This window comes from Amblyraja radiata, chromosome 24 (assembly GCF_010909765.2).
Source record: "Amblyraja radiata isolate CabotCenter1 chromosome 24, sAmbRad1.1.pri, whole genome shotgun sequence".
In the NCBI taxonomy this organism is placed as follows: domain Eukaryota; kingdom Metazoa; phylum Chordata; class Chondrichthyes; order Rajiformes; family Rajidae; genus Amblyraja; species Amblyraja radiata.
In genome coordinates this window covers 17,387,259-17,399,730 of record NC_045979.1, presented here as the reverse complement: position 1 = coordinate 17,399,730, position 12,472 = coordinate 17,387,259, and the positions used below count along the sequence as shown (strand labels likewise).

Genomic DNA, 12,472 nt, shown 5'->3' with positions numbered 1-12,472 from the left:
TCCATCTTCTCCCCTCCCCCATCAGGCAAGAGGTACAGAAGTGTGAAAATGCATACCTCCAGATTCAGGGACGGTTTCTTCCCAGCTGTTATCAGGCAACTAAACCATCCTCTCACCATCTAGAGAGCAGTCCTGACCTCCCATCTATCTCACTGGAGAGCTTCTTTAAACTGACTTTATTGGACTTTGTCTTGTACTAAATGTTTTATACCCTTCATCACTGTGGACCGCTCGATTGTAATCATGTATTGCCTTTCCGTTGACTGGTTTGCACGCAACAAAAGATTCTCACTGTACCTTGATACACGTGACAATAAACTAAAAACTAAACTATAATCTCTGAACATATTGAATCGATCAAGTAAACAGGACATTACAGTCCAATTAAAGTTTTAAAATATTGTCCAGCCCGATATGGTAATTTTAACCAGATGAAAAAAATAATGAGGACCAAACTTTTTTGCTGATGTATTGCGGATATAGTTATTTAAAGTACTATTCACCCACAGCTCGTTGTACTGAGGGTTGGAACATTTCCATGATCTTGAAGGTTACATTTTCTTCCTGGAATAGATTTATTTGTAGCCGCCATTGCCGATCTGATATGGGGATGATTCTACTCGTATCACAGAGTGGAGTTGCCTGTCCATGTTCTCCAGGGATGTTGCCTGCCCCACTGAGTTACGCCAGCATTTTGTGCTTTCCATGGGTTTATCTCTAGCAGAATATATATTGTAGTTGTGATTTACCTCTACTGTGTTGTGGAGGTGGTGGGGGGGAAGCTGCAAGAGGGGAGGGGCAGGACAGAGCGTGGGCGGTAATAGGTGAACACAGGCAAGGGGGTACCCTGACAGACAGATTGTTGGGCAAAGTCCATCGATGAAAAGACGGGACTTCAAGCATTTGGGAGGGGTGGAGGTTGAGGGGGAGATGAGGAAAATCCTGACCAAGGTCATCCAAGATTCAGAGGATGGGAGTGGGGGGAGGGGGAGGAAGTAGGGGAGGGGTCTTGGGTGAGAAAGGGGAAGGAGAAAGGGGACCGTTTGTAGGTGAGGTATCTAACTCTGGAGAATGTTCATACCTATGTTATTTGATAAACCCACGATCATTTCTGAAATAAACATCAATCTTAAGACTGAAGAGTCTGAAGAAATGTCCTATGCCGACCCAAAACTTTGCCTGCTCATTCCCTCCACAGATGCTGCCTGACCCGCTGAGTTCTTCCTGCACTTTGTGTTTTGCTCATCAATCTTAAAGCTGCATTTCTGTTTATGAGAAGATAGTGTGGGTAAATTGGAAATACCTTTGTTGGTGGATTTGTTTGCACTCTTACCCAAAAAGAACTGGCATTCCCTTAGTGTTACCCTCAGCACCATTCTGTCCTGAGGTCCAATATGATGCAGTCTGAATATTAAGAGTCAAGAGTGTTTTATTGGCATATGTCCTGAAACTGAACAATGAAATGCTCATTAATTCATCGGGCAGCACAGCAGCCCGTGGTAGAGCTGCTGCCTCACTGCGCCAGAGACTCGGGTTTGATCCTGACCTCAGTTACTGTCTGTGTGGAGTTTGTACATTCTCCCAGTGACCGAGTGGGTTTTCTCTGGGTGCTCTGGTTTCCTCCCACATCCCAAAGATGATCCTGACCTTAGGTAGACGAAAATGCTGGAGAAACTCAGCGGGTGAGGCAGCATCTATGGAGCGAAGGAAATAGGCAACGTTTCGGGTCGAGACCCTTCTTCAGACCCTTCTTCCTCTGGGTGCTCTGGCTTCCTCCCACATCCAAAAGACACGCAGGTTTGTCAGTTAATTGGCCTCTGTAAATTGCCCCCGGTGTGTAGAATATAGAACTAGTGTAAGGGTGATCGATGTTTGGCGTGAACTAGGTGGGCTGAAGGCCCTGTTTGAAGAAGGATCTCGACCCGAAATATCACCCATTCCTTCTCTCCAGTGATGCTGCCTGTCTCGCTGAGTTATTCCAGCTTTTTCTGTCTATCTTCAACCATGTTTCCACCCTGTGTCTCTAAAACTAAAAAAAACTAAAACTCAACCCTTGACTGGCATTAATTAATAAGTGCTTTCATAACTTCTAATATATAACATAGATCTTTATGCAGAAGTGAGAGCAGCTCTGTGTCATTTTTCTTATCGTGGTGCATTCATGCCTGGAGTAGCCACACCTGTTTGTCAGGAGCTGAATTTGGCAGAAGTGGGAGGGACAGGAATTTTAAATGTCTGCATGCCAGTCACAGAACGAATAAGAAGTTTGAAACCCTGCCAGATTTCAACATGTTTGTAATTGTTTAGAACAAATTTGCCTTCTTTTGCAACAGCAAATTCTCTCGTCTCTCCTTCCCATTGCATTAAAAATGCCCGTGCCACCTGCAATGTACACATCTCCTGGACCTGAGATTAAGTGTCGTCCCAGGGAATTAATATTAACCAAAGTTGTGCCCTACCCCTGATCTGTCCCAAAATTGAACATGTTGGACATTATGGATGTCTAGTTTCAAGAGGAATATTAAAGTAATTTTGACTGAGTTGAGTGCCTAAGGCTACACTCATAGTCGATTGCATCGAAACTCGCACGATTTACACAGAGGGTGGCGAGTTCCTGGAACGCGCAGCCAGGGGCAATGGCTCGGGCAGATACTGCAGTGGCATATAAAAGATTTTGCAATAGGTACATGGGTACGCAGGGGATGTAGGGATATGGGTTATGTTTGAAGTTTAGTTTATGGTCACGTGTGCTGAGGTACAGCGAAAAGCTTTTGTTGCGTGCTGACCAGTCAGTGGAAAGACCATACATGATTTCAATCGAGCTATCCAGCCATGGGCGGTCTAGGTGTAATATTCAGCACAGACATTGTGGGCAGAAGGGCCTGTTCTTGTGCTGTACTGAAACAAAGAACTGCAGAAGCTGGTTAAGCTAAACTAAACTAAAAGTAAACTAAAATGTCACAACGTGCTGGAGTAACTCAGTAGTCAGGCAGCATCTCTGGGAAACATGGACCATTGACATTTTGGGTCAAGACCCTCCGTCAGAAGAAATGTCTCGACCCGAAACATCATCTATCCATGTTCTCCAGAGATGCTGCCTGACCTGCTGAGTTACTCCAGCACTTTGTGACATATTCTGTACTGTTCTATGTTCTAACTACAATAGATAGGGACTATCCATAATTACACCAATTTAATCATTCTCATTTGTTCTTACTGAAGTCTCTTTTTAAACTGCAATGAGACATTATATCACACATCAGGAATGCAATAGACGTTTGCGAACTGCAAACTGTTAAAAAGTCTTGCATTTGAATTGAACAAGATGGTATTGTCCTGACATGCATAATTTCTGAATTCTTTAAAATTATGAGACGCACGACATTAACAGATCAGTTGCATACTCACCCACAGTGCACTTCACATCAAACTCGTTGTGGTCTTTTATTTTAAATGAAAAATGAGTGGGCAGTGATTTTAGAAAGATGCCTTTTAAAATTGCAGTGCATGCCTCCTTGTGTGGGGGATACAATCAAGCTGTGTTCTCTGTGAGAGTGCTTTGAAATAATTTGGGAATTATTAAATACAAACTTGCTCTTGCAATTGTATTGCTAAAATTCCATTTCTCTGCGAACATGCTTGACTGAGGTTCACAGCAAATTTATTCTCAAAAATCAGGCCATTATTGCAAATAAATTGAAATCTGTGCTCTTCTACATGAGATGGCATTTTGCTGATTTGGTTTAGTTTAAAGATACGGAATGGAAACAGGCCCTTCGGCCCACTGAGTCCATGCTGACCATCGATCACCCGTTCACAATAATTCTATGTTGTCCCACTTGCTCATCCACTCCCATCACTCTGCAGGCAATGCACAGATCCCAATTAACCTGCAAACCCGTGGATTGTGGATGTGGGAGGAAACCGGAGAAAACCACAGTCACAGGGAGAACATGCAAACCCCACACAGAGAGCACCCGAGGTTGGGATCGAACCTGGGTCTCTGGCGCTGTGAGCTGCATACCAGCTGCGCCACCATGCCACTCAATGAAATGTTATCTTCCATTAACTTTTATTTTGACTCTCAATTTCACAATGAAGAGCCCATTATTATTTACTATTCAAATGCTGCAAATCGTGCATCCGAACCCAGATTTTTAGTCTACAGCTACGTGCCAAATTGTTGTAAAAATGTTATTATGTAAAACGAACAATAATGAAAGTGTGTGGATTTGCGAGACAACTTATTTTGGAAAAATACAGCAAAGCAAATTCATCAGAAATCCTTTTCCCGGTGCCAATACACAAAGCCCATTATCACCACTCCCAATATCGAGTCTTTCATCTCAGCAAGCTTTGACAAGCAAGATCACAAGCTTCACTTGTTAACTGATTATTATTCATGACACTAATCTTTATAGACCACAATTCTCTTGATTCCTTTAAAGACCATAATTCTCCCCATGTCAGCCTTGAAAGTGTTTTTGCAGCTGTCTGGCTCTTTGAGGTAACACTTTTCCCCTCATTTCTGTGTTAAATGCATGACCTCTTATTCTGAAACTGTGGCTCTCTGTTTCAAACCTACAGGTTAACATTCCCCTGAATCTACCTGACCCCCACACCTCTCGTTCTTCTAAACTCCAATCGGTAAAGGCCCGAATGATTCATGCGCTCGAGAAAAGACAGGCTCTTCATGTTGGGAATTAATCTACTGAACTATCACTGAATTTCCCCCAGTACCACAACCCTTATCCCACTCTGTGTACAGCCTCCACTTAGTGTACACAAGCAGAGGACACAAACAGTTCTGTAGACCATCTGACTCCAGGTGTGGTCTCAACAAAGCCTTGTGTACACACAAGGAACTGCAGATGCTGGTTTACCAAAAAAGACAAGTTTACCAAGTGCAGGAGTAATTCAGTGTATCCGACGGTATCTCTGGAGAAGGTGGATAGGCAACATTTTAAGTCGTGACGCTTTGTAAGACTCATAAGGGCCCCGACTTGAGACGTCACCTATCCATTTTCTCCAGAGACGCTGCCTGACCTTATGAGTAAATCCTTGTACAGTTGTTGTAAGATTTCCCAATCTTTGTGCTCCATCACCTTTGGAAAGAACTACTCAGCAACGTGGAACAAATGTGCACAAAATTAAAATTCCTCTCTTCCTGCCTCACTGTATATTTTTGTTTCCTCTTTCAGCTGCTGCATATGAAAAGCAACAAATACCTGACGGTGAACAAAAGGCTACCAGCCCTTCTCGAGAAAAATGCAATGAGAGTGACACTGGACGCCACAGGGAACGAAGGCTCTTGGCTTTTCATTCAACCCTTTTGGAAGTTACGGAGCAATGGAGACAGTGTAAGGATGCCTGCAATAGGTTAGAAATAGTGACAGATCTTTGAAGACAACAACCAAAATGTAAATAAGGTTTTAGTTCAGCTCATTTGGTGGCAGCAGACACAAGAATGAAGGGCCGTTAAGAGAAACCGGGATCTTTCCTTCCACGCCTCAAGAGAGTCACCCTCTGGTCACAAAGGCTGAATGGTGGCGAGTAGAGGGACGATGCTTTGCTGGATGGAGGCATTGGCTGCAACGGGCCTCAATGACCACCTGCAGCTTGGATTTTAAAATTATGCCAAATCCTGGCGGTTCTTGTATTTGGTCTCAGTGGGCTGTTTCTATACACTTCGTACTTTATCTGGGATTGTGCCTTAACTTAACCGCATGCAACAAAGACATTTACTGTACCTCAGTACATGTGATAATAACAAACCATTGAACCATTGAGATGCAGCATGGGAACAAGCTCTTCGGCCCACCGAGTCCACGCCGACCATCGATCTCCCGTTCACACTAGTTCTAGTAAACACCCAGATTAGGGAAACCGAGAACCAGAGGTCATAGGTTTAAGGTGAGGGAGGAAAGATTTCATAGAAACATGAGGGGCACGTTGTTTTTTTACACAAAGTATGGTGGATGTATGGAATGAGCTGCCTGAGGAGGTAGTTGAGGCAGGTACTATCACAACATTTAAGAAACATGATTAGATAGGATAGGTTTAGAGCGGTGTGAGCCAAATGCAGGCAGTTGGACTGGTGTAGATCGGACATGTTGGTTGGTATGGGCAATTTGGGCCGAAGGGCCTGTATTCCACGCTGTATGACTCTCAAAATACAGTGTTTACAGACCTATTACTCTGCTCCAAATAAACATTTAATTGTTTCATTGTCGGTAGAGGTTAAACATTCTTGATGCTCATGACCCTAAATCCTTCTCCTTCTTGACATTTTAAACAGTGTTTTTCCCCTTTTCACAACATTTATCTCCTTAGCACAGCGTCCACTTTCATCTGATAAAATAATTTTTATCTTAAGAATTTTTTTAATATAAGATTTTGGAAAACAATTTTGTTTGATTGCAGGTATGTAATAATTTTACCGTGAACTGTCTCGAGATCGAGTGAGTTCTTGAAGACTTAGATCACCAGATAATATAAAACCCAGATAAGAGAGAAAAAAATGCAAGGAGTCTTTTACCCAGAGTAGGGACATCAGGAACCTGAGAGCATGGGTTTAAGGTGAGAGGGGAAAGATTTAATAGGAACCTGAGGGTCAATGTTTTCACACAGATGGTGGTGGGTGAATGGAACAAGCTGCTAGAGGAAGTATGTGTAGGAAGAAACTGCATATGCTGGTTTATACCAAAGATAGACACAAAATGCTGAGGTTACGCAGAAGGTCAGACAGCAACTCTGGATAAAAATAATTTGCGACATTTTGGGTTGGAATCCTTCTTCAGACCCAGACTTTGGTAGAAACCAGCATCTGCAGTTTGTTCCTACACAGGTTTCAAAGTTAAAAGATTGCACTGTGTTGCCACTGCGTTTCATTTTTAAGGGGGATATTTTATGTATTATGCTGACACCATGTTAACGGTACATTTCAGGTGGTGGTTGGAGACAAGGTGGTGTTGAATCCAGTCAATGCTGGACAGCCGTTACATGCCAGCAATTACGAGCTGCTTGACAATGCAGGATGCCAGGAGGTAAGAGTTTAATGAGGGGAATCGAGCGCAGGAGGATAACGGGTGATCATACAGTGGTGTGTCAAATCATGAGTGGAATAGAGCGCAGGTGGATGAGGGTTGATCTGATAGCAGTGTGTAAAACCACGAGGGGAATAGATAAAGTTTCCAGGTGTGCCCTCAGATCAGAGGAGTTTACTTACACTGAGCGGTGGTACTAATTGGGGTGGCACAGTGGCGCAGTGGTAGAGTTGCTGCCTTACAGCTCCAGAGACCTGGGTTCGACCCTGACCACGGGTGCTGTCTGTGTGGCGTTTGTACGTTCTCCCTGGGATGGCGAGGGTTTTCTCCGGGTGCTCCGATTTCCTCCCACACTCCAAAGCCATACAGGTTTGTAGGTTAATTGGCTTTGGTAAAAATTGTAAATTGTCCCCAGTGTGTAGGATAGTGCTAGTTTATGGGGCGTTGCTGGTTGGCACAGACCCAGTGGGCCGAAAGGCCTGTTTCTGTGCTTTATCTCTAAAGACTAAAGTGATATGAAGAGCAAGTCTTGAGCAAGGTATCTGTTCAGGAGTTACATTTTACGGTTGCCATGATTTTCGATTTGTCAACTAAAGGTTTTGCGGAAGAAGAAACAAATGTGGCTAAAAGATCTTCTTCATCACGAGAAATAGGAGATCTCTTGGAGACCTGCTAGAAGCATACAATATTACGAGAGTCATAAAACAGGGGAGGTAGTCAGAACCATTTTCCCAGGGTGTAAATGTCAAAGACTAGAGGGGACAGCTTTATTGTGTGAAGGGCAGTTTAAAGGAGATGTGTGGGGCAGGCCTTTTTACACAGTGGGGTGGGCGCTGGAAGTTGTGATGGAGGCAGCTACAGATACAAGAGTGTCATTTCAGAGGCTTTTAGAAAGGCTCAAGGACATGCAGGGAATGTATCACATGTATCACGTGCAGGAAGAGGAGATTAGTTTAACCTGGAATCATGTTTGGCACTGTGCTGCACACTTTCTATGTTGCATGTTAAATACCCACACAGAAATGAATACAAGGATAAATTTAATTCAACTCCTGCAAACAAGCAATTACAATGCAATCATGATTACATATAGAACCATTTTGGGAATGCTAAGAAGCTATTTGTTGTAGGAGAGGGTTAATTGGTTGTCTATTGCATGATTTATGTTTTCTTTTCATATTATTCTATTTTTAATCTTCCAACTCAAGGTAAATTCTGTGAATTGCAACTCAAGCTGGAAGATAAACCTCTTCATGAAGTACAATGACTATTTGGAGGATGCTTTGAAAGGGGTATGGAAACATATTGCAGAAAGATAATCTTGATAATGTGCAAGCCATTCATGTAGAAATTGTGAGCACTGAAATTTTGGTTGGACACCAAATGCATCAGCAACCTTTTTAAACCCATGACCATTATAGGGTTATTTTAAAATGTATTTAAAACAGAATATTAAGAATCTGCCTCACAGCGTCAGAGACCCGGGTTCGATCCTGACTGCAGGTGCTGTCTGTATAAAGTTTGGACGTTCTCCCCGTGACCACATGGGTTTTCTTCATGTCCCCCAGTTTCCTCCCACATCCCAAAGACGTGCAGGTTTGTAGGTTAATTGGCTTCAGTAAAATTATAAATGGTCCCTAGTTTGTAGGATAGTGCTGGCGTACGAGGTGATCACTGGTCGGCAATGATGGTGGGCCGAAGGGCCTGTTTCCACATTCTATCTCTAAAGACTAAAGTGATACCTATGAAGTGCAAGTAGACCCATTAAGTTTATAGGGTTATAAAAAATATATATTTAAAACAGAAACAAAAAGCTGCCTTGCAATGACGGAGACCCAGGTTTGATACTGACCTTAGGTGCTGTCCATGTGGAGTTTGCACATTCTCTCTGTGACTGCGTGGGATTCCTCCGGGTGTTCAGGTTTCCTCCCACATACAAAAGACGTGCGGGTTTGTAGGTTAATTGGCTTCTGTAAAATTGTCCCTAGCAGGGAATGCAGGTTAATTGGCCTCTGTAAAATTACCCCTAGCCCTCCCCCTGTAGGGAGTAGATGAAAAAGTGGGGTAGCATAGAACTAGTGTGAATGGTTGATCTACGATCGGTGAGGACTAAAACTAAAACAAGAAAGCAGAGTTTGGGACAGGTTGGATTTGTCTGGGGAAGTGCTAGCAGAGGTGCAAAGGGCCAAATGGCCTCCATTTGTGCTGGAAGATGATATTGTTCCACAATTTTCTACATTTCACCACTCTTGCATTTTTCAGAATATTCTTAGTGATGGAATCGATATTTTGACATTATAATCGTACACTAGGCTTGCTGGAGTGAGTCTCGTGGTGATGGAATTACCTTATGACGAGCAAAGCTAAGCAACATTAGAAAAATAGAAAATAGAAAAATAAGTCTTTAGTTCTGGGGAGAAGTTGGAGACACTGGGCTTGTTTTATAAGGTTAAAGTTTCTCATATATGAGAACAGTAAACTCATACAGTCTCTTGTGAAACTTTCATTAGAACATAAATAATCTTAAATTCACTGCAGTTAAAATGAATGATATTGTTGTCACCTGCCTTGTATTATACACCCTGTCTAAAACAGACAGTGAGTTGTTTTTCCATTTATATTGTTGCAGAACCAATGTCCAGTAAAGTAATTCTTCTAAACTCAAGCGAGACTTTGTTCCCTTTTTCTCCTACAAAAACCCATCAATCTGGTGAATCATTACTGCATTCCTTTTATTGCAACTACTGCCTTCCCTAATTCATTGATTGATCGACTGAAAGATACTGCACAGCAACCGGCCCTTTGGCCCATCATGTTGAAGTGGGATATCAATAAGTTGTTCACACTGTTGTTATCAGGCAACTGAACCACCCCATCACCAACTAGAGAGCAGCCCTGACCCACCATCTACCTCATTGAACACCCTCAGACTATCTTTTACTAGACTTTATCTTGCACTAAACGTTATTCCCTTTATCCTGTATTTACACTATGGATGACTTGATTGTAATCATATATAGTCTTTCCATTCAGTGGATAGCACGCAACAAAAAAGCTTTTCATCGTACCTCGGTACGCGTGGCAATAACCTAACCTCAAACTAAAACTAAATTCTTGTTCTAAGTTATCGCACTTTCTCATCCACTCCCTGCACACTGGGGCTAATTACACAACTAACAATTAATTAGAGAGCTGTCATGTACACAACTTTGAAGCTGTGGTCTCACCATAAAAAAATATTTTAATTAAATAACTCTCCGAAGTTAAGGTTGTTGTAATAATGGGAGGATATCAAAAATATAAATTGGCAAGTGGAACTTGTCCTGGGTACCAGGCCATCATGCTTGTGTCCTGTAGTGCACTCTTGTGGCTTGTCAACAGGGCTGACAATGGGAACTTTCACTTGGATCTACAGATACAAGGAACTGTAGATGCTGAATAGGAAAAAAACCTAAAAAGAGATGTTGCCTGACCCGCTGAGTTACTCCAGCACTTTGTGACAATTTTTTTGTTGGAAATTCCAAAGCATACTTATTTAATGTAATTTGATGTAGACTTTAGAGATACAGCACAGAAACAGGCCCCTTGGCCCACTGAGTCCACATCGACCAGCGATCACTCCATACGCTAGCGCTGTCCTAAACACTGGAGACAATTTACAATCTTTACCCAAAGCCAATTAACCCACACACTTATACGTCTTTTGAGTGTGGGAGGAAACCGGAGCACCTGGAGAAAACACACGCGGTCACAGGGAGAACATACCAGCTATGTACTGATGGCATCCATAGTCAGGATCGAACCAGGGTCCCTGGTGCTGTAATGCAGCAGCTCTACTGCTGACCCACTGTGTATACCACAATGCTGGAGTTGGGATAGTCCCAGTCTCAACTACCTCCTCTGGCAGCTTGTTCCATACACCCACCACCCTTTGTGTGGAAAGGTTACCCCTCGGGTTCCTATAAAATCTTTTCCCCTTCACCTTAAACCTATGTCCTCTGGTCCTCGATTCACCAACTCTGGACAAGAGGCCTAGAATACCTAGAAATGTAATCACAAAATGCTGCCACAAAATGAGCAAACTCCAAGTGTTCACACTAGTTCGATGTTATCCCACTTTTACATCCACTCCCTAGGCACACGAGGCAACTTACAGAATCTAACTGATGTGATTGTTTGCATCAACTCCATTCTTCTACTTCTCACACTTTTAGTTTAGTTTAGAAATACCCACTGGGATCATTTACAGAGGCCAGTTAACCCACAAACCCGCACGTCTTTGCAAAGTGGGTAGAAACCGGGGCACCTGGGGGAAACCCACATGGTCACAGGGAGAACGTGCAAACTCCACAAACAGATAGCATCTGAGGTCAGGACCAAACCCGCACTGTGCCGGACTATTCTCCTTCCAATTCATGAATTGCAAGGAGAATTCAAGAGTGGAACACCAATTTGTGTTGAGGTGCAGAGTGCAAAGTGGTTCTGCCTCGCCAGATGTGCTCTTTCAGACAGTATGCTGTCCAGATGATGTTATTCTTTTTGGAAAATCAGGAATAAAACCATTTGATTAGATTGAAAGTTTACTCCAATGAAAACAGAGCTCCCTTGGATGTGACGCCTTTATTTTCATCCATCTCAGGGCGACGTGGTGAGGCTGTTTCATGCCGAACAAGAGAAGTTTCTCACCTGCGACGAATACAAATCCAAGCTGCACGTCTTCCTGCGAACAACACTGCGCCAATCCGCCACTTCTGCAACAAGCTCCAATGCTCTCTGGGAAGTTGAGGTAATTCTGGCTGCAAAATAAGTTCCTGTTTTACTTGAGCTATGTCATGTACCCTGCGTTTTATCTGCCCTTATAATTCATAATAAAGAAACATTCATTTATGATTCAATTTATTTTTTAATAACAGCAAAAAGAACCACTAAGGTTCAATAAAGCTGAAGGTGTTCCAGCATGAAATTTAGCAACTTAGCAAAACCAATGTCCTGGGTTTGCTCTGTGACTGAGACTAACTAGCTGTGAATCACATTCAGTCACATAAGGCATGAGTGAGAAGTGAACTAAAGCCCGATGCTGCGAGAATATACTCCAGGCGCTCTGATGTTTCCTCAGGGAATATAATGAGTAACAGATACATCTTTGGGCCTTGACTCAACCAAAGGAGAATCCATCCTGTGTGTCATGTAAGAACAAACCTACTTATTATGGCCAAAAGAAGGCCATTCAGCCCTTTGAGTCCGTGCTAGAGGCACAGAAGTGTGAAAACGCACACCTCCAGATTCAGGGACAGTTTCTTCCCAGCTATTATCAGGCAACTGAACCATCCTACCTCGATGGAGACCATCTTTAATTTGACTTTTAATCTTATATTAAACGTCATTCCCTTTATCCTGTATCTGCAAACACTGCGTATGGCTTGAGT

General features: G+C 42.8%; 1 protein-coding gene across 1 annotated transcript in view; it reads left to right on the top strand.

Moving 5' to 3' along the window:
* Nucleotides 1-12,472, top strand: part of itpr3 (inositol 1,4,5-trisphosphate receptor type 3) — a 196,339-nt gene that overhangs the window by 81,021 nt on the left and 102,846 nt on the right. Inside the window, exons 5-8 of the mRNA XM_033042496.1 lie at nucleotides 5,202-5,360; nucleotides 6,948-7,046; nucleotides 8,255-8,338; nucleotides 11,686-11,832. Coding sequence (XP_032898387.1) covers nucleotides 5,202-5,360; nucleotides 6,948-7,046; nucleotides 8,255-8,338; nucleotides 11,686-11,832 — 489 coding nt within the window. The remainder of the gene's footprint in view (nucleotides 1-5,201; nucleotides 5,361-6,947; nucleotides 7,047-8,254; nucleotides 8,339-11,685; nucleotides 11,833-12,472) is intronic.